The sequence below is a fragment of the Diadema antillarum genome, unplaced genomic scaffold, assembly GCF_040938485.1.
Source record: "Diadema antillarum isolate AM-2024a unplaced genomic scaffold, OU_Dant_1.0 seq00001871_RagTag, whole genome shotgun sequence".
Lineage (NCBI taxonomy): Eukaryota > Metazoa > Echinodermata > Echinoidea > Diadematoida > Diadematidae > Diadema > Diadema antillarum.
The window spans coordinates 389,139-412,133 of record NW_027272540.1 but is presented as its reverse complement, the minus strand read 5'-3'; the positions used below and the strand labels follow the sequence as shown (position 1 = coordinate 412,133).

At 38.7% G+C, this 22,995-nt stretch overlaps 1 protein-coding gene across 1 annotated transcript; it reads left to right on the top strand.

Annotated features, from left to right (window-relative positions):
• The first annotated feature begins 490 nt into the window (after nt 1-490).
• On the top strand, nt 491-19,018 carry LOC139712893 (pre-rRNA-processing protein TSR1 homolog). Its single transcript, XM_071624671.1, has 22 exons — nt 491-687; nt 1,137-1,207; nt 2,647-2,730; nt 3,506-3,621; nt 4,136-4,328; nt 5,008-5,078; nt 5,690-5,846; nt 6,220-6,366; nt 7,182-7,335; nt 7,962-8,098; nt 8,647-8,754; nt 9,366-9,433; nt 9,616-9,708; nt 10,461-10,605; nt 13,125-13,176; nt 13,847-13,905; nt 14,470-14,532; nt 15,212-15,295; nt 16,030-16,135; nt 16,761-16,901; nt 17,758-17,832; nt 18,846-19,018. Exons 1-22 carry the CDS (start codon nt 585-587, stop codon nt 19,016-19,018), a joined length of 2,400 nt encoding a protein of 799 aa, XP_071480772.1. The 5' UTR covers nt 491-584.
• Nucleotides 19,019-22,995: the final 3,977 nt, after the last annotated feature.

Below are 22,995 nucleotides of genomic sequence, written 5' to 3'. Positions count from 1 at the left end.
ATATCTAAACGGGATGGTTGTGCCACTACCCATTACTACAGTCAATATGAGAAACGTACTTCTTTCAGATAAATTAATTTACGCTTAGGCCCCTCCTTGATTTTGAGGAGGAAAATGAAGTTTTTAAGATTGATGGGAATAGGGTCTAATCTTCTTTTTCCTACTGGTTATTTAATAATTTGACCTTTCCGATTTATAGTTACATGTTATCATTGATTAAAGGCTCATCATATAATATTTGTGAAATCATCGTCACAGAAATATTGAAGAGGTTTTGGGGGCCTAGAAAATATTTTTCATCTCAAGGCCACTGTCCTCTAAATTCACAATTTCTCTTTTCGCTTGCCATACAAAGTGCACACGGCAGTGCTATGGACACGTGCGTGAGCCACACACTGGAGCCACATCACACTGGATAAAAAACGAGATGCGATTACTAGTACATTGTATTTTGGCAATCAGTGCAGTTGTGCAATACATGTGGTGTTTAGACACGCATTTTCAGCCAGTGTATAACCCTGCCCTACACATGTGTTTAGTTTCCAAGTGCAAAGCAAGTCACCCGCTGTACCCGTCAAATTAAAATGGCGAAAACATCACACAGAGCAGGCCCTTTAAAGCAACAAAATAAAGGACACAAGACAGGACGTCACCGTAGCAAGGGGAAAATAGATGTGCAACTAAAAGGTAGGTACATTGTACCAAGCATAATCACTGATAACATGTAACCAGTTAATTTGCACATAATTTACACCACCACTAGATCTACCAGTAATAATATAGACTATGCAGTAAAACTTCAGCATTCAACATCTAAACATTTTCAATATCAGAATATCTGAATATCTGAATATTATTCAGAGAATCAGTCTCCTCTTTCAATGTTTCACTTTCAAATTTAAATCCATAAATTCTATTCTACCCTGAGTTGTGTGAGCATGGCAAGTGTTTCTACTGTTGAGTGTTGACATTGTTTCATTCATTTCTTTAGAATAAGTGAAAATTTACTTTCATACTTATCGTCAGTGGTAGAAATTCAGTCAGTTAAAAATTTTGTACAGTGATATCCTCATACTTGTTAGTGTAATAGTGTTGGATGACATGGCATGCCGCATTTGCTGATTTGTTTTTTGTAGGAAAAGTAAATGCCACGACCATATCGAGGAAATGGAAGAGAGAACTAAGCAAAGCTGATCGCAGGAATAAGGTAAATATGGAGCAGTCTTGGTAATAATGACTGTGCCTGAGGTTACTGTGTGGTTTGAATTGTATTCGAGAAGAAACTAGAGTAAATCCCTAGTTTTCGGCCAGCCTCCAAAATGCGGACACCTTTCACTTATCACAAGCCAGCGAATTCTATTGTCACAAAACACACATCGTATCGTTTCACATACTGGCACCGGTACTGTTGTTCACAACAGGAGAGTGCCTTAGTCACCTCCAAAAATCCATCTGAAATCCCAGATTTTGCTGTCAAAAGCGCAGAATCGGCGCAATTTTTCCATATAGATCTAGTTCGAGCGAAAATAAGTCCTGTGTTTAGAATCGGGGTCACCATGGTCACCGAAAAGTGCTAAAAAAGAGGAAATACGCCAATCTCTTGTGAGATTTTTTTCGCTCATCACAAGCTCAGAGTTTGATGGTATCCTCAAAAACACAATTTAAGAAAAACAAAATCTCTGTATTTGCTGATGCAGTGACTTTTAATGTACAGTCAGGGGTTGAATGCAAGTGCTGACTCATCAGAATTCGCAGACACTAACGGATGCCACCACGTCCCCAATGCAACCTTGCACCAACAAGGTATATGGCATGGCACATTTTCAGCAGTCTTGTACACGCATTGACATTGAACGCGTATAGCATGTGTCCGAATTCTGGAGAGGCCGGATGGGTTCTGGGGGATTATCAAGGTGATAGGCTACTATAGTATAAATTTTATGATGTATTTTACATAAATCAACATTGAGAAAAAGTAGTTAGATATATTTAACATACATTTTGGTAGATATTGAATGTTGTATGTATTATTTGAGTTGAACAAATATTGCAGAAAAGCTTCAATGTCCGAAAACTGGTGTTTTTACTCTACAACTATTTCAATTTTCAGTAGTAAGTACTCGACTTAAAATATATGCTGATAAATTATCTTTTCTCAAGAGAAGAAGTTCAATGTGGGAAGTTTTGTGGACAGTCAGTTTTGGATGAGAGAAATGAGTGTACGTAATGCACAGAATTCACAAGCTTTCCTCTCCCCCCCCCCCTCCCATTATATTGAATAACATTCTTGTATGGCTGTTCCACTTAAAAGAAGATAAAGCCACTTTTACTTGCTCTATTTCTGTAATTCGTAACTCAAAAGTGGAATTTAACAGTTTCGAACAGCTAGCTTTCTGAAGAGTATTTTCTGAAGAAAAAAAAAAAATAATTTTCTCTTTGTCTTCCAGTAATGTTTAAGTGACAGTATTAGCGTGTTCTCTGATTATAGAGTGATTCATATCAGGTGTAGAGAAATGAGAAAGTAGGGCCTACTCACATATCACGTTACATTTACATCTACCGGTGTGATGTCTTCACAAGTGACCCTGTGAAATGAAGGTAACCAACAAACAAACATGGTTTCATGGTTTCTTCCACACTGTGCAGGCCTTACAGCTACGGAAACAAAAGCGAGATGAGCTGCTGAGCCAAAAGAGAATGGGCGGTGTTGATGCACCCCCAAACTTGGTGGTAAGAAACTTACGAGGCTACAGTGGACTCCCGTTATAACAAAGTCCTTGGGACCGGCAGTTTTCTTTCGTTATATTGACATTTCATTACCACTGAACAAATAAACGTAGGGCCGATTATATTGCTGAATATGTATTACTTCGTTTTTACTGGAATTTCATTTTAACCATGTTCGTTATAACGGGAGTGCACTGAACTTCATTTTGCACCATGCAATCTCATGTATTGTTCATTGCCTCTGTTACTATTTGATTCACAACACTCAGTGTTTTTTCAAAGCAGGGTTTGAGGAGTACCGGTATTACAAACTGTGTTTATGGAAATAGTTCTGGTGACTAAACTCACTGTTTCAATTTTATTTGTATGCAGTTTTATTAGTCTGTGTAGAGTTGTATTGTCTAACATTGTGAAGCAGGTAAAATATATTTGTGTGAAAAGCAACCAGTTTACTGACTTATGATTCAGGTTAATTCTTTGTTGCATTAACCATGTCAAATGATGGATATGAGCATATGTGCAGAACTGTATGATTGCTCTAAAAAAAGATAACTCCCAGAGGAAATAAAGGATTACTTGGTGGTGGCATCTTTTCCTATATCTGTGCTTAGAATGATGTTGCAACACAAGCTGAAATTGGTAATTGGAAAGTCCGCTGTAAGTAGTTTGGCAATAGCTACATATGACTGTGCAAGATACACATGTTCATTCCTTTACATGTACAATTGTACATCACCAGATATGTTTCCCCTCCTTCTGTTTGATTCTATATTTCTAGATGGTCCTACCCCTCCACGGTGCTGTGGATGTGGACCGTGTCGTTGGCTGTCTGAGGGCAGCAGACAGTGATGCCGTGGAGTATCCTAACAGCAACAGTAATTTGCTTCATATCTGGTATGATCTGTTGTTTTCATATTTCTCTTTGTAGGATTTAAATTCCCTTTCTTACAGAATCTTTCCAAAATCTTAACAATAATACTGTGTTGTGCGTTGATGAAATTTTACTTTTTTTGTGTGATTATGGAATGTAAACATGATATCTTAATATGTTCCTACTGTCTTGATCAATGGATAAAACTTTTGAGAATGGCTATTAGTGCTATCGTATTTGTTGTCAATCAAATCAAATCAGCAGTTATATCATAATGTGAGCTGATCTGGTTCAATTCCAGGTGATTTTCAATGATCAGCAATTGTGTCATGTATGTAAAGAAGAAGAAAAAAATCATTAAAAAATATGTCATGTAACTTTAGGCCTCTCTATTGAACATTGTTGTATTTAGTGAATCAGTTATTGCTGTATTGAGTTGCACTGCAACCATGCAAATTATTAATTTCTCAGGTCCAGTGCATGCTCATAAATAAGTACTTAGTGACATTTCAATGATTTGATTAAATTTATTTCCAGCCTTCCCCGATTCAAGAGGAGATTCAGCATTGTCGTGCCTTCCAGCAACCTGTCGGCCATTCTCGATACGGCGAAGGCGGCGGACACCGTGCTGTGCCTGGTCGACCCCAACGCCTGCTGGGATGACTGGGGCGACCTTTGCCTGTCCTGTCTCTTTGCCCAGGGCTTGCCGTCCGTCACATTTGCCACCCAGGTAGGCATTGTTAGGCTATTGCAAAATCAAAATCAAGTGTGACTGTTCAGTTTCACACATAAAATTTGATGTCATCATTTTCTTTGAATTGTAATGAAAATTTCACAGTGGAGACAGTGTCAGAATTGCCAATTTACACATATCAGTGTCAAAATTCCTATGGTAATTTACACATATCAGTGTTATAATTGCTAATTTACACATCAGTGTTGAATAGAAAAAAAAATTAACTTTGTACTTTTTTGAAAATGATTTGAAAAACAGATGAAATGTCAGATACGGATAAGTTCAAAGTGGACAGTTCTCATTACTGGCTTCAAATGCCAAGCCAAATCCCCAACCAAATTGAGACCTGTGAAACCCTGTTGACTGAGCATTCATGATGGTGGTCTTGGAGATGTTCTCACAGGCAAATAAAAACCAGTGATAATATTGTAGTTGATATGAAATCTTTCATGGGTCTATGGGCTGGTGGTTAGACTGAACATATTAAATGTGTTGTCGGTTTTTGTGCATAGTGATCTCAGCCTGGTTTTGATTGTGTATAATATGCACATTGTGTGCCTTGTCATCATATATATAGCAGGTTCATATTCTGTGGAGGAATCAAGGTATTACTATTCATGTATTGTTCTGTTAATGATTCCAGTACCACTTGTCCTCATTCCTCTGCCAACAGGGACTGAAAGATGTTCCGCTAAAGAAACGGACTGAAGTCAAAAAGTCCCTGCAGAAACAAATTGAGAGAAGGTAATTGAATTGTGCGCTAAAATTTGGAATGTTGGATTAAACATTGATCTTGTTCTTAACAGATTTTACTTTATTTATTCTCCACATACCCCTTGAAACACATTCACACTCTTGGCTTCTCTGAACTCTTGTTTTGAGCTGTGGGAAGCAATGTGCAGTCCGACTGCGCTGAGAAGTTGCACTGAAAAATGGGAGATAAAAATTGCACTTGTAAACTCAGAACTGATTGATAAATTCATGCTGCAATTCGAAGCGATGATGTTCAGAATTGTCTCGCCTCTCTTCCTGCAATCACGAGAATCATACTCGGTATGTTATTTTAGTGCAATAAGATGATTTAATCTGATATCTCAGTATAGGATAGGCTTTATATATGTATCTCGGCTCTATCAAGATGACACCGTCAGTATACACTTTTTGGGGCCACAGAACTATTATGCAGTTTATTTGTGTGTCTCTGTGTGTGTCTGTGTGTATGCATTCTTGTATTTGCTTTTATGCTTGAATAAAATTGTAGTGCCACTATATTGGTATTCTAAGTTCATAGAAACAAACTGAGTAAATCTTGTAAAGTGTGTCTGACAAATTAATTGTCATTCACTGCTTCTCAGGTTTGCAGATGGCAAGTTGTATGCCCTCGACAGTGACCAGGACAATGTGCTTCTCTTGCGACACTTGGCAGAGCAGAAACTGAACCGGGTCAAGTGGCGCGACATTCGACCCCACGTGTTGGCGGATGATGTGACTTTTGAACCCAGCGAAACGCAGGTATGCTTGTAGTGTACCGACTCATTTGTGATAATCGAAAAGCAAAAACCAAAAACACTGTTATTACTGAGTGTATAAAGGTTTAAAAATTATTTGTTTGGTTAATAAATGATATAATAAATTATGAATGATACATGAAATTTATGAATTCATTCTCATCATATGAACTTTTAATGTACCAGTATATTTACTAAGTGCTCTTGTTTTTGTGGATTCCTGTTTAAAAAATCACAGTGTGTAAAGGAAAGAGGGTGCATTGCTTAAACTAGAGCAGTAGTTTGTTTTTGCAATATAATTTCAAGCACTTTCCCTCACAGCACTTCAAAAGAAATATGTTCACTTTCATTAGCTAGTCTTTGTGTTTTCACTGCAGGAAGGGAGGGGAACCCTGAAGGTTACAGGTTTCGTGAGAGGAGCATCCCTCTCTGTGAATGGACTGGTCCACCTGCCTGGGTATGGCGACTTCCAAATGGCACAAATTGATGCCCCCGCTGACCCTTGCCCTTTGAACCCCAGGAAGGTCAAGAGGAAAGCCAAGAAAGATGGCGATGATATGGCTGTTGTGAGTGTGAACTTTGTTGCTTTTTTGCCCCAAGTGCAAATGTTTATTGTGGGCATTGTTACCATGTTTTGTTTTTTGTTTTGTTTTGTTTTAACTTATATTGCATAAATTCATTTGCAAAGTCACTGATGCTATTTACAATATTATTCACCAATATTATATGAGATTTTTTAATGTCATATGCATGTAATTCAATGCCTATGTAGTTTTGGGTCAGCTGTTACAGATTGACCAGTATGTGTATGCCATTATGAAGACATAGTATCGCAGTTTTTAAATCCAAGTTACGGAAATGATCTATATTTGGTCTTCTATGAGATGTGCTTGTTAACTCTCCGCCAAGGGATTATTGTTGGTCTTGCCAGAAATTATTATTTGAGGATGTGCAGGACTCTTCAGTTGCTCAATGAAAGCCTGCCTGCCAGTGGGTGTAATATGTGGCAAGGGAGGACAAAAGCTTGAGCTGCAAATGTTCTGCCCCTTCCACTCCCCCCCCCCCACCCCCTCATCAGTGCAATATGTAAGAGTGCACTCCCTTTATAACAAACACGGTTATAACGAAATTCTGGTTACAACGAAGTAAATATTCAGGCCACAAAATTACCCACTCTTTGTGTTTTATTGTTTATTTGTTCGGTTATAACGAAATTTTGATATTGTTTATAACAAAAGAAAATTGCCAGTCCCGAGGATTTCGTTATATAGCAGGAGTTCACTGTACTAACTTCTCGATGCTCAGTTGATGACTGATGTGGTCCCATCCCAAATCACAGGATGATGATGAGACGGAGACCATGGAAGAAGGTTCCAGGATACTGGAGGTGGCGGACAGCCAGAACCAGGAGTCCCTGCAAGCAGAGGCCGAACCAGACCCCATGGCTGGGGAGCAAACGTGGCCGACAGAGGAAGAACTCGCTGAGGCTGAAGGTGAGAAAGGATGTGGTGTTTCCTCTGTTGTGTGTGTGGGTTTGTGTAGAAATGCCATCAAAAGTTCAAAGTGCCTGTCAAAATGACCCATCTCAGAAGTGCCCATTTGTCAACTGAGGACAGACAGTCCCCAAAGATGTTGTGGCATTTGAATGGGTGCAATAGGCTATTGATCACATCAAAGTGTGCTTCAAATTGGTCCGTAATACATCTGTTGGATGTATTGGTGTATGAGTCCTGAGGTATTTTGAAAGAGTCAAGCGATGAAACTATGCTTAGATTTTAAGAACTCACCATTGGAACCTGTGTATAAGTGTGTCTGTTCTCGTATGTAAGTGTTTGTGTTTGTGTGTGTGTGTGCTGGTATGATAGTGTGGTGTGGATTTTTTTCCCTTATATGTGTAATTTGTGTATGTGTGTCTGTCTGTCTGTCTGTCTGTTTATGCTCATGTTTGTGGAGGTGCACGGGGTTATGACAGGGTGCAAAGAACTTTCCAAAAGAAGATGTGTCAATATTGTGCAGTTTCTGTATTGTTCGTAAGAAGATATATTCACAAGAGTAATTTCATTCTTATCTTAGGTGAACTACGCATTGATGTCTATTTTTCTCTTCCTCCATGATGTAGGTGCCCTACAAGAGGAAAATAAGAAACAGATTATGAAGAGAGTACCAAAGGGCACGTCGGACTACCAGGCGACTTGGATCGTTGAGAGCGATGATGATGAGGAAGATGATGAGGATGACGATACTGGAGATGAGGAGGTAAAATGGCTGCATTTCTCTATCTAAATGTCATCTACATGATATCACATTGCTCCATTGAATTCCATAGGAATTCAACTTGAGTATTGCACCACAACTCTGTGGCATTGTAACAAAGGGTATAAAAAGTTCTGTAATATTGTAAAAGTTATGTAATATTGCAGAAGACATGATTTATATGTGCAAAGTTGATTGTTCTCCACAGTCTTTGTGCAGTTCAAGACAGGATACATATTGGACTTCAAACATATCCTGAGTTATGAATAGCATCATTCTATAAACATACCAGTCCTAATCTTTTTTTCAGGCTGGGGTTGGAAGTTATTCCGGATTAGGTCGATTGTATTTGTGCATTCACCAGCTTTCAATCTCTGTTTACCAACAAGTATCTGTGAATATCAATGCCAGGTAAGAAGTCATTGATACCAGTGACATATGATCCTCCGAATCTCAAGAATTTGATGTTATCATTCTTGACATTGTTTTTTTTTTTCTATTTGGTGTGATTATTTTGTAATATGGTCTCCATCTATTTACAAACCTCATAGGACAGTGAAGCTGAGGATGATGACGATGATGTTCCTATACCAGATTCAGCAGACTCGGAGTCAGTGGTTGGAGGTGGGACGGAGGCAGATGATATGGAGTTTGACACAGTGAGTGGGGACATTTACAGAGTTACATCTATGTGTGCACATATCCTTGTGTGTATATTATGTATCTTTGTTTTGATAAAGGTAGGGAATAGGTAGGTAATATGTAGGTGGGTATGGACAAGCATAAAATCTATTTTTGTGTAAGTCTGAGAGAGAGATAAAAAGTATAAATGATGGATATGTACTTTTTCTTTTCAAGTTTTGTTTTCGTTCATTCTCTTTCATTGAGGCTCATGGAAGCTTCTGTTATGTTACATCTTGGCATCCATTATACTGTGAGTTATAGGTAGAGGGCCTGCCTGACAACTGCCATTGAGGTCCATATCTAAATCACTTCACAAAGTAATCCTAATATATTGTTACCTCTAACATAGTTGGCCATGGTTATATTCCCTGCATTTTCATACATGTAACTGAAATGCTGTGTTGTAAAATGAGACTTTAAAAAAGAGTTATAAAAAGTGTTGGTGTGTTGTGAAAATGAAGACAGTTCACAATTCGCAACTATGCAGCACTGTTATCCTTTACTGGTGATAAATGTTGCTGCTGACAACTGACACATGTGCATGAATAGCCAAATATTTTGCCTCTTGGTGCATTTTGTTTGATAGGTCAGCATCAGTGGCGGGAGCAAGGAGAACTACGATGTCCATTTTGACGAGGAAGCGGAGCGGAAAATGTAAGCATCGATGCTTCAAGTGTAGTCATTATCATTTGTGTTTAGTCATGACTTTGGAGATTTTTGTGCTTTTCTAGTCCATTAAGAGTAGGACTATAATTTTGTCGTGCACCTCGCAAGTTGAAGACATTTGATGGGGAAATAATGGTTTTTGTGTTTTTCTTGGTCCCCTTCTCTGATAGGCTCGAGAAGTACAGAGAAGAACGGATGAATGAAATGTTCCCAGACGAGATAGACACTCCAATGCACACAAATGCCAGGGTGAGATTTGCAAGGTAAGAACAAGCATTTTTTATATAATGACAGAGAAAAAAAAAAATCAGTGTGGTACTTACCTATGGCTTACTGGAACTCCATGTGCCATGTATCAAATCTACAATAAATGATTTATTGTCAGAGGCAATGAGTTAATGCTCTTGCTAAACAGTAAGTATGTATAGATACTTTCATCATGTCAGTTTGTCATTTTATGGCTTTACTTGTAAGGGTGGTGGTGACTGGACTGTTGATTTGATGTGATCATTTAAAAGTGTTCAGTCAAAGGAATTTTAGATTTCAATGAAAAAGACAAAGTATTTGTGTTTTGGAATGAACTGCAATATTTCAAAAGTAGTGTCAGTTTCACTCATTTCTATGATTGTGGGCAAGTAATTGCAAAATTGTGTAAAAGCTTGTAGCCTCATGTGTCTTGTGGATGTCCCAGATATTTTTGCTAATACATACCACCTCCAGTAGCATTTATGCTCTCTGATTTCTATGCTTTCATAAATTATTAGTATTTATGAATCTAAACCAACTTTCAGAAGAGTATTCATGGTTTTGATTCTGCCAGGAACTTATTAATGTGCAATAAACACTTGATTTTAGAGAGACACTGTGCGGTGGTTTTTACTTTGAAATACAACGTCTGTGGTGTGCATGGTAGAACATTTATCGGGATACGGTGTCAGAGATTTCAGTTCACTTTAGCCTCTTCCAAATACCCTCCCCTTCCTTAATGCATTTTTCCTCCTCCCTTCGGTACCAGGTATCGGGGGTTGAAGAGCTTCCGCACGTCGCCATGGGACCCGAAGGAAAACCTCCCCCATGACTACGCCCGGATCTTCCAGTTTGAGAGCTTTGACAGGACCAAGAAGAGGGTGCTAGCCACCAAGAGTGACAGTTTGGCCGAGGTGAGTCCGCAGACGACAGCACCGTCACTTGTGTTCCTGTAGTAATTGGTGATTAATTGTTACACCTCTGACTAGTGTAGGAAGGTGGCAAATTACATATTTGTGTGCATTGATCAGCCACAATTGCAATATTCTGTTGGCCTAAATTCAAAAACTACCTGCAGATGTTTCATACTGACATTGCAACAATGTGTGACCATGGTATCAGCTTGTATACGTACGTAGAAAAGATAATGTCTGTTTTATGACACAATATGTAGGGATCGCTGTGTACAGAAGTTGCATATATCCATTCGTCTTCTGATGAGACTTACTGTAAAACCTGACATGTTTGCTTGCATGAAACTTTTGCAATTTTCGCAAGGAGCCAAGATTCACGAAAGATTCGGTATGTACACAATGCATTGAATGCCAGTCACCAATTCATGAAAGTTACATGCCACGAAAAAGGGCGTCGGCCCACATCCGCAAAAGTTTCATGCCGCAAATGTTTCTGGTTTTACAGTATTGTTTGTGGGATAACCTGTGACCATCAGGCAGGTATTAGAAACTGTCATCCATGATCAAAAGTCACTCTCTACCATGCTTTATGCAACTAGCAGACCGGTGTAATTGCCATGAAGATGCTATAGCTGTTGTTGAATCTGCAGTCGATAACCACTGTGGCAGCATGAGGAATAAGAATTATTTGTATTCGAGAGAATATTAAGAGATTTCCCACCTAAGAGATGATGTGCACGACATTTCTGTTAAGGCAGTCAATATTTCCATGACTTGTTTATCTCACATATATTGATGAACTATTGAAATTCACAAAAACAAATAGACTGTGAAATGTATGGCATATGCAGTAGACAGCTATGTACATTTCACCTCAAACCATGATATGACGGTATGCACCCCTCCCTGCTTGCTGGTATGTCAGGATGTGACAGTGGTTTAGTTAGATGTTCTTGTGACATCGTGTACAAGTCATTCTTGTTTCGACCACAGATGCATTATATTCTAGTGAAAGCACTACATTTTTTTATACCCCCGCCAAACGAAGTTTGAAGGGGGTGTATAGGAATCAGCGGACGGTCGGGCGGTCGGGCGGTCGGGCGGTCGGTCGGGCGGTCGGTCGGGCGGTCGGGTGGTCGGGCGGTCGGGTGGTCGGGCGGTCGGTCCGTTGCAAATCTTGCATCGCGAACTACTTCCTCAGTTTTCAACCGATTCCCATAAAACTTGGCACAGATGTGTGCCTTGGGTTGTAGATGTGCAAGACGTATTTTTTTACAGTACCCAAAAGTACGTTGCCATGGTAACGGCATATTATGGGCAAAAATGGGTACAAATCTTGCGTCGCGAACTCCTCCCACAGTTTTTGATCAATTTTTATGAAATTAGGTACAGATGTTCATCTGAATATGTTAATGTGCAAGACACATATTTCCGCAGTGGCAAAAAGTGCGTTGCCATGGTAACGGCATGTTATTGGTAAAATATAGGGCAAAATGCTTCATGGCAAAACTGCTTCATCAGTGTTCTTCCAATTCTCATGGAATTCATATTGAATGTTTGTCTTAGGATATAGGTCAGCATGACTTATTTCTTGACAGTGACAAAAAGTATGTTGCCATGGTAGCAGCTCACATATTATGAGCCAAAATGATGGAAAACTTTGTGTTGCAAACTACTTCCTCAGTTTTTGCCCAATTTCCATGAAACTTGGTACAGATGTGTGCCTTTGGTTGTAGATGTGCAAGACGCATTTTTTGACAGTACCCGAAAGTACGTTGCCATGGTAACGGCATATTAATGGCAGAAGATCAAGGAAAGATCTTGCGGATTTAACTACTTCCTCAGTTTTTTGACCAAAGCTTATGAAATGTGGCACACACCTTGATCTTGGTGGGAAGATGTGGAAGACATATTTTTCGGACGTGTCGGAAGCTGCGTTGCCATGGTAACGGCATATAAATGGCAGAAGATCAAGGAAAGATCTTGCGGATTGAACTACTTCCTCTGTATTCGACTGAAGCTCATGAAATGTGGCACACACATTGGTCTTGGTGGGAAGATGTGCAAGACATATTTTTTGGACGTGTCGGAAGCTGCGTTGCCATGGTAACGGCATATTAATGGCGGAAGATCAAGGAAAGATCTTGTGGATTGAACTACTTCCTCAGTTTTTGACAAAAGCTTATGAAATGTGGCACACACAATAGTCTTGGTGGGAAGATGTGCAAGACATATTTTTCGGACATGTCGGAAGCTGCGTTGCCATGGTAACGGCATTTAAATGGCAGAAGATCAAGGAAAAATCATTCCTTGGGTAAGACTGTCGTCACGGGGCGGGGGTATTAATCACCTTAAGTGATATTTCTAGTTTTTTTTTGCTGCCATGGATTGTGAAGTTGCTTTTGTTATATATGCTCGTATTCTCTATTGCTGTTTCTTTATTGATGGGAATCAACATATTTGTGAATTTATTCACTTTTATTCACTTGTTTAGTAATATATTTGTCTTTGCTTTCCAGGTTGGCAACTATGTCACTATCCACATATCAGATGTGCCTAGAAGTGTCTTTGGTGAGTATAAACATAATCTGTTGTATGAAATTAATGAATTCTTGCATTTGAGTTGGTTTTATTGCAACTGATTAACAAATTAACCTTACAGTAGACCGCTGGTTTGAATCCGACACGAGTATATATTCCCATAATTTTTAATCACGGCTACTAATAAAAAACTGAAAAATCGATGGATAGTTACGTCGATAACGGCAATTTGCCAATCAGTTGCAATAAAATGTATTGTTTACCTTCTTGAATGTTATCATGAAAGGATATTTTGATGTGCAGCTAAATATGCTAAACACTTTCTTGAGTTTTCTTTGCAGTAGGATATTTAAATTTGCAGCTAATAAAGCTGAACAGAATTAACAAGTGTTCTGTGAGGTGAGTGATGGACAGTGCATTGAAATTTCACAGGAGTGGACTTTAGTGTTTGCATTGCTTTACAGTCTGTCTTCTGCTACACTTTGCACTTAGTAGTCAGGGTGTGTAATATGCTCTTTATATCTAGATGTACTCTAGAATGCTCAGTACTGTCCTCTGTTCATCATTTTCATTATCAATCCTATGGAGTGACTGTATTATCTTATTTGTGATCTCTCTCATTTCAATATTGCTCATTTTGATGTACCCAGTAAAGATTAATGCTCTTGGTCTCTTTTGTTTGTGACGATTGTATTTGCAGATGACTATGATCCATCACATCCCCTGGTGGTGTTTGGCTTGCTGGCTCATGAACAGAAGGTGTCTATTTTATTATCTGCAGTATATATCTTTGTCATTATCTCAGTATAGCCCTTGAATTTTATTATATCTCTTTCATTTTCTTCAGTATATCTCTTTCATTCTTTTAATTATGTTTCTTGTGTATTTGCTGTGGTATATCTCTTTTATATGTGTAAATATATCTCTTTTGTTCTCTTTGGTGTATATCCCCAGCCATGTTTATGTCCAATGTCTCATAAAAACGTCGGTTCGGTTGTGGTTTGTACCATTTGTTTATTTCAGCTCTAACCCTCTGTAGTCGGAAAAACTTCCCTTTGCCTGAATTGTAACAAATTTGAAAGGCATGGCAATTTATCCATCTTTCACAGTCACATACACACCTGTTCATCAAATTAAAATATGAAGAAGTGCATTCAAATGCCAATTAATAAGTGTGCCTTAAAGATATTGCTCTAATCATCAAAAGTATGAACATTTTATTTTCTTCTTTTTTTTGTCACTGCCTTACCACCAACATATGCAAAGTTGAGAAACATTCATGGAAGTTGTAACCCATGTCTGCACCATGACTTTAATTTGCAGATGTCTGTACTTCACTTCACCATCAGAAGGCATCCAGATTTCACCGATCCCATCAAGTCAAAGGTGAGTGACAAAGTGTGCTTACATTGTTGGAGGTCGAGATGAGGCACAATGGATTTAAAAGCTGTACTGAAAGTTTACTAAAAAGTCACAGAAAGGAGGAAAACTTGAAATGCTGTTCCTCTCCCCCATAACATTCTGCCCCTCTGTCAAAAGAAACCCAAACCCACAGAGAAATGTGGATTTAGTGAAAGCAGTAACATTAGTAGAACACATCAGTGAAAGTTTGAGGAAAATGGGACTATCGATGCAAAAGTTATGGATTTTTGAAATTTTGGTGTTGGAACCACTGGACAAGGAGACTACTAATGTAAAGAAAATATAAAGGGAATTCCACAAAAATTCATTTTTCATGAAAATTACAAATTCTGTCTACTTGATACTGACATATGTTAAGGGTAGCAATTATTCCCCCTCCTTTCTGAAAGCGGTTAGTCAAGTGCTCTTTCATCGTGCTAGAAAAGTGAATTTACTTTTTGGAATTCACCCTTACTGAATCATAGGTATACTTTTAAAAAAGTTTTTTCTTTAACCTGTTAGACCATAAAAATTATGTTGCCGTTACTTATGGGTGACATGCAGATTTGGCTCTATACTTGGTGAAGGAAATTTGTGAAACTAAGTTTGTGGAAGTCCGAGTATAGTATATGTTTTGTACATGATATTTAAATATGCATTGCAGGAGCCGCTGATCTTTCAGGTTGGGTATCGGCGATTCAGGGCAGGACCCATTTTCTCCCAGCACACGTCTGGAGGCAAGCACAAGGTAGGAAGAGCACAGCTGCCACGTCAGTAAATTACATAGATTTCTCCCTTTTTCCTTGTGTCTATCTACTGCAGTATTCCACAGTGTTATGTTTGTGTCAAACAAACACTTCCGCTCTCGGCACCTGCATAATCATCTCTCCTTTTTTAATCCCACAGCTGTGTTCAATGTAGGTTTGATGTAGGTTCCTTCATGAATTCTGGTGCTTTTGCTTGGTTGGTTATCACATGATGCTGATATAGCACAATTGTATGATTATGTTCATGTGTTTCTTTTCCTTTCTAGCACAATGTCATATTTGTACCATAATAAGTGTGCATACACCTCATTCCGTTTTGCAGTTGCTGGGAAAGAAAAAAAAGAAAGAAAAATAAGCACCCTATCAGCAGTGCTGATGGGCACCAAAATTGCTGACATATTGAATGAATTAATTGTAATGTTTTGGAAAGAAAATTTGCTGATTTCTTTACAGATTTAAAAAAAAGAGAGAAGAAGATGACAAATACACAGTAAAGTCCCTGGTAGAAAGGCAAAAAAATGGTAACAGCTGAAGAAACTGTTTGCTGTTTTCTGCTCTAATTTGTACTTCTTGTACATGTACGTGCACTGATGCCAGGATACGACATGGGAGGACACAATAGTGGGTGATGTTAATGCCTGCAGCGCTAGGTATACAAAGGTATAGTGGCTTTTTTGATATAACTTTCTTGTCTTTGCTTTTGATCTCGCCACAGTATGAAAGGTTTCTACCCAAGGACTCTGCTGTCACAGTGGCCAGTGTGTTTGCCCCCATCATGTTCCCACCTTCCACCGTCCTGGTCTTCAAAGAGCTCCCAGATGGTGAGTGCAGAGTATCAAATTTCTGCCAAAAAAAAAAGAGAAATTCACTCCTGCATCTTACTGGCTTCATGGGTAGATTTGCTCATTTCACAAACAAGAGCCCAAAACAAGGAAACATGCTTTCTATGAAAAACAAAACAAAACAAAAGATTGTCTTAGATTTTGTGAGCATGATTCATGTTTAAAATTTTCCCACTTTTTACCAGAATATGATCATTACCTTGGAAATGACTTCTTTTTTCTATGGCGGGGGTCTTGTTGTTTTCACTGTGTAGCTGTATGTGTTTTGATATGCAGAAGTATGCAGCCATGGCTCGAGGTGTGCTCTTCATGTGCTTAAAGAAAGTTAATCAGTATCCTCACATGGCCACACATGTGTATGTTTCTAGATTCTCCATGATTATCCCACCTTCAAAGTTTCCTGAAATATCTGCTGTAGAGATGTAGTTAGATTTGGCCTATAATAATGGCCTTAATGTAACTTAATGTACACTGGAATGAATGGATGAATACCATCAAATCCCAATAAATCATTTAAAAAGCATCACGTGATGTGTACACCATCGTGTTTTCTCTTCCTGATGTGAGTGTTAAAATGCAGCTGTTCTCATCCTTCCACATTCAGGTACGCACAACCTGGTTGCCACGGGAACCTTGCTGGGGGTCAATCCGGACAGGATAGTGGTCAAGAGGGTCGTCCTCAGTGGTCATCCCTTCAAGATCATCAACAGACAGGCTGTGGTCAGATACATGTTCTTCAACAGAGGTTAGAGAGGAAGAACATGTTCATTAAAAAGATCTTTTGACATAAATGTATGTAGAAATGGAGACAATGATGAAATTTCTCTTTTCATATAATGCTCTTGAAAATTTTGCATCAGTTTCCCTATATTGTCTGGCTGCATAATTATGCTAGGATGACTTCCTTAATTGGCTTCTAGGTGTGTGTGCATTTGGTAGGGTTTCCTACAATAGCCAAGTTTCATAATGCAGGCTATTGTCCATTTACAGCTCACTAGTATAGGAAAGCATTCAATGTGTATGTGTTATAGTAGTGTCAGTCCATCACTCCTCTATCCTTCTTTCAAGGAAGCCAAATTTACCTTGTACATTTGAAATCAACAAGCCTGTATTGAAGGTCTATCACACAGGACACATTGACCATGTTTTGTTATCATTCAGACCTCTTTGATCTGAATGTGTTTGCCTTCAGTGGTGTACGTACCAAGTTGAGTGTGCGTCAGTTTTTCTGTGGTTGTTCATATCCTCTTGTGTGATTTGTGTTTGCATTCAGTGTTGTATGTACGAAGTTGGATGTTGTCTGTTTGTCTGTTTGTTTGTGATTGTTCATATCCCTGTCTGGCAGGGACGTGCTAGTAAAGATTTCTAATCTCTCATTGCAGGATAATTACCGATATGCTTATCACAGCAACCTTGCTGTGCAGTTATCATTCTGATACCTTTCCACCTAACGTGTATACATTAGGGTGTATGTACCAAGTATATAGGTGTGTGTCTGTGTGTTGTGATTGTGTGTGTGTGTTTGTGTGTGCCCATGTCTCCTTCTGCAAGGGACCTATCTCTCATTCATCACTGATTTCTAATCTTCCACTTCTTTACAGAGGACATCATGTGGTTCAAGCCCATTGAGCTGCGCACCAAGTGGGGCAGGAGGGGCCACATCAGAGAGCCACTGGGTAAGATTTATCACCCTCCCCTCCCCCTCCCCCCTTGTCGTCCATATCCAAAGACATTTCCCCCACTTAGCTCGCCAAGAGGGGCATTTTCATAGGGGCATCATACTTGTGATAGGCAAGCACATTATCACCTTATTTGTCAGACATTGAATTGTTTTGCTAGGCAAGAAGGCAGGTGGGTTCATAGCACCTTAAAAAACTGGCTGAAAGAATGTGGCAATTATTCTTCATTAATCATTCCCTCTGGAATTTTCACCATATTTCATGCTAGAGTTAAATTTGCTGTCAGAAGAAAGTGTGGCTGAGTTTAGCTCAAACTGCTGCAGTCTTTTAAAGAATTGGAAGTGTTTACTGAATTTCCTGTGAACTTCTCTGAATGTTTGCGGACATCTGCTTATTTCACTCTTATCTATCTTTAGTATGGAAGGCTAACAGTGAATACTAAGCATTGTGATAAAAACATACAGTGCCATACCATGGAAATGTGGTTACTGATACATACTGTATTTACCATGTATTTAGCAAGTCTAATTTTTCATGAATCGATACTTCCAGACATTTTCTTGAGTGGTTAAATTCGCGATCTTGTAGTGCAGTACTGAATGGAAAAAATGTGTGTGGGCTGTCCCACTCATGTCAATATCAAGAGTTCATATTTTCGTGTGTTTTTAATTTGCAAATAGCGCCTTACTCGCGAAAAATGACACACACTAGTCATAATACAAAGAGTCGGTTTTTATTAGGGACACCTGTATAAAACATTGGCCTGTGAGGTGAAGGTGTTGGGTGCTACAAAACGTGTGACCCTTCTTAGTTCTAATTGGAGTCCAAGAATAGCTCATAAGGTATGTTTTCTCCACAGAGTGCTCGAATGTTCCCAATCTGGCATGGCATGGTATGGTATGGTACACTAAGGTATGGTTTGGTTTAGTCAAGTTCACTTCTGAGCACTTGAACAGGACCAATGTCACTTGTTTCTACTCTGACTCCCCCTCTCCCACTTCTCCCTCCAGGCACCCACGGCCACATGAAGTGCATCTTTGACGGCAAGATGAAGTCTCAGGACACGGTACTGATGAACCTCTACAAGCGCATGTACCCCAAGTGGACCTACGACCCGGTGGGGTGGCGCTCACTGAATGTGACAGCCCCTGTCCCCATGACGACGGAGGATGAGATGGAATAGCAGCTGCCCGAGTCTCAACTCCTTTCCCAGCCACACTTGCTTTTGCTTCCAGGAATTCCCCCTTTCATCATGCATATCCCAGCAACTGCAACCTTGGAATATTGGAATATTACCATTCACTGTGGACATAGACAGGCAACGTCCGTTCACTACGGAGCATTTGAAGTGTTGCCATGGGAACTGCATTGATTGTAATGGAGATCAAGTCCTATAAGTAGTGAAACTTGACTCAGAATTTGTGGATTTTTTTCCTCCTTTTTTTTTTTAAGAGCCAGGTATCTGTGTGCATGATTAGGCTTGGTATCATTTTGTATCTTTTATTCACACTTCATCATGCATGCGAAACTTGAAAGGCCATTGCACAATTTAGACAAAGGACTGGGTGACTGTGTCTACATTGTAACCAAATGATATATATTTATATGTATATAATGTATTTTTTTTTAATCACCTCTTTTGATAGAGATTGTTGTATTAACTGACACTGTAGCAATATGCTTTAAGATGATGACAAAGAATTGCCATATTCTTCATGTTGCTGCTGCTGCTACTGATGATAGAGAAACTGCTGTACAAGCTGCTACACCATACTTGTTGCGTAATTGATTTTAAGGTACCAATACCTACGTTCCATTGCCACATAGGAATATCTTTCTGGAATTTAATAGAGTTTATGTCATGATGTAGCATTCAATAATTGTGGAAAGAAAACTATTTTTATCCAAAATCACTTTGTGGATAAATTGTTGAGATTTTCAGTAGACAGTTCTGTGCATGTGCAGGGAGATTTGACGGCTTTTTAAAATAAACACGAATGGTTCAAACATAGCTATTTGTGAGCAATTTTTAGCATTATTGAAGGAGACTGGCTGTCACAGAGCAGTTGATGTCTTTTTTATGTATATTTTTTCTTCTTGCAATAGTAGCTCATACCATGGCCAAGATTTACATCTACCTATAATCAGCAAGAACTGGGAGTAGATCTTGCTTTACATTGTTGTAAAATTTGTGAACAAACTTAAAAAATAAATAAGAACTTTACCAGTTTGGAGATTCCGATATAAAACAAAGAGTTATGATGCAGTCACAGACGTAGCCTGCAAAGTGTCTTGATATGTATGCCCAAGGTGTCAGCAAACTTGGTCAATAAACTCATGAATATACAATTTACCTCATGAAATTAGAAGAATTCAGATGGTGAAGGTGTGTGAATTTCTGTGTCTTGTGTGAGCATATAATTTTCTACTCACTCTGGTTACTTTTGTGCTCATATTCGTTTTTAAAGCGTGTGCTGTGGACTGATTGCATTATAAATCTTAACTTTTGCTTGTGTGCCAGTCAATGTAATGTTCAGGACATGCCATCTGCTATCCACAAGACTGTTTCTCAGAAAAATCTAAGCATGAATTTGCATTATACAGTGGAACCTGTTACAATAGCAAGATGCTGATGTCACAAGATAAAATATAGATTCTTCATTTTTATCTCTGATAAAACAAGATACCAGATGCGATGTGGAAATTTCATTGGTCCCAAGCTGCCTGTTTATAACAACCGTCCCTGTATATCCAAGTTTAGTTATATTTGTACACTCAGTGATGCTATACATTCTGTCATGAATCAGATGTCTTCAGCAAAAATATCAAAATAGAGTGGGTGATATTACAGGCCTAGCCGCATACCTTGCATATTTTGAGTTCAGTCTGTGATGTCTGTGGTCTCGATTCTCTTTTTATCAGCACCCCTGTACCTTCAGGGAAAAGAGAAGTCCAGACAGCACATAGACACAGCATAGTGGATACTGCCACTCTGCCCGTGTTTTAACTTGTTTAAGTGTTTTGGAGGTATTTGGATGATATTTAAGAACATTTTTTCCCAACAAATCCACCAAGAAATTTTGGCTATCAGAATTTCATTTGTTGCCAATTTAAGAATCAGAGATCGGAAATTTATACAAATACAATGAATAATATGCATTGTCTTTATTTGCTCACAGGGAAAAACAACAACAACAACAAACATGTTAGTAAGTGTTTTCCGGTTTTCCACATCATTTTATTGCGAGGATGCAACAATTAATTGAAAAGTCAACTTGACCTATATTGTATAATAGGAGAAAAACAAAACCAACAAAGAGCAGTAACAGCTGTACGTCTAGAGAAATATGATCACAGGTTGGTAAAGTGTGCGATTCTTGCCTTGAAAATCAAATGCAGTCATCTTTGTGTCGGGTGCAAAAAAGAAGTTTCATGTACCTGTGAATTCTGCATCAGAATGCGCAAAAATGGTGTACTGGAAAGTGTGAACATCAAAAAATCAACATGGCAACTATGGCAAGTTACAGCTTACAAAGATGATTTTGCTGGATGGAAATACATCATAGATATATACTGTGCATGTCTTAAACTACATATAATATAGAGTATGAAAAAAAAAATCACTTTAATGATAAATCACAACCAAATTAATTGGGTAGAGAATAGAGATGAAAACATCAGACGATACTGCTTAGTCCCTTTTTCATATAATACTGAAAATTCAAAGAAAAACTAGAAATGTCGCTATGGCGACTGGTATGCCTCCGCCATAATGCATGATTTTCCTAATAGGTCTAGATAGTACATGTGGACAATGTGTGATTACATTTTCACAAAACTGGCAAAATATTGAAATGACAACTTTGTCACAAATGTGTTGAATGTTCACCTTCCTTGACTTTGGTTTAATTGGATGAATAGGAGAGCATGTATTTGGGGATTTAGGACTTTAACTTGACTTTGACCCATTCATACATTTATGCATTGAGTAATTTTCATGGTACCGGTATGGAGAAAAAGTGCAATTTCTGTGCTGGATAGTAAATTGTTACCATGTTCATCTGGCCTTTGACCCTAAAATTCAGACGATACTAGTAATCACTTTCAGGTAGAACATGCATAAATATGCAGTAAGTTTCACAATAAATTGAGCCACTTCTGAGATATGGAGGAAAAGTTAGTTCAGCACTTTCACTTGATCTTTGACCTTTGAGGCAAAAAAAAAGAAAAAGAAAAAAAAATTATATTAGGTTACACATGCATACACCAAGTGTAAAAAAAAAAATAATAATCCTGCTGGCATTGCATGAACATGAGGGAAATAGTAAAATTTTGAAGTGCTGCACTTGACCTTTGACCCCTGACCTTTGACCCCATGAACCCTACATTCTCTAGATAATCACTGCCAGTCAGTACATGTATATACTATGTTCCATGAAGATACCTTGAACAATTTTCCAATTTACAGAGAAAAAAAAAGAAGTTTTAATACTTTTACTCGACCTTTTGACCTTTGACCTTTGACCTCATGACCCAAACTTTCACCAGAGAAACTAAATTGGGTAATACATGTATACACTAAGTTTCAAGAAAATATCTTCTGGCATTGCATAGATATGGTGGAAATAGTGAAATTTTATGTATTTGACCTTGACCTTTTGACCTTTGACCTTGAGCACATGCACCCAAAAGTTGATAGGCACAACTTCACCCCCTAATACACATACATGCCAAGTTTCATTAGGATACCTCAACAGGTTTTGATAGTTACCTTGTCCACAAAATTCATTACGGACGGACGGACGGAAGGACGGACGGACAGACGGACGGACGGACAACCCGAAAACATAATGCCTCCGGCACCACTTCGTGGCGGAGGCATAAAAAAATGATACAAGAGTTAAAGCTTTTATCACCATTATGCAACATTCACCTAGCTGCAATCAGCTGCCATTCTAAAACCAACAAATTTCTTACAATGTAACACAAAATATTTGCTGCTAAACACTTGAGGGGATTTCTGATTTCCATTTCGAGCCACAACCATCAACCATCAAGTAAAGTGTGCTCCTGCCAGCAAAAGGGTCATAACACAGGGCACACACAGATTCATGAATACCAGTAACACTGTTTGAAAGGTATAACATAGTTCTCAGAAGG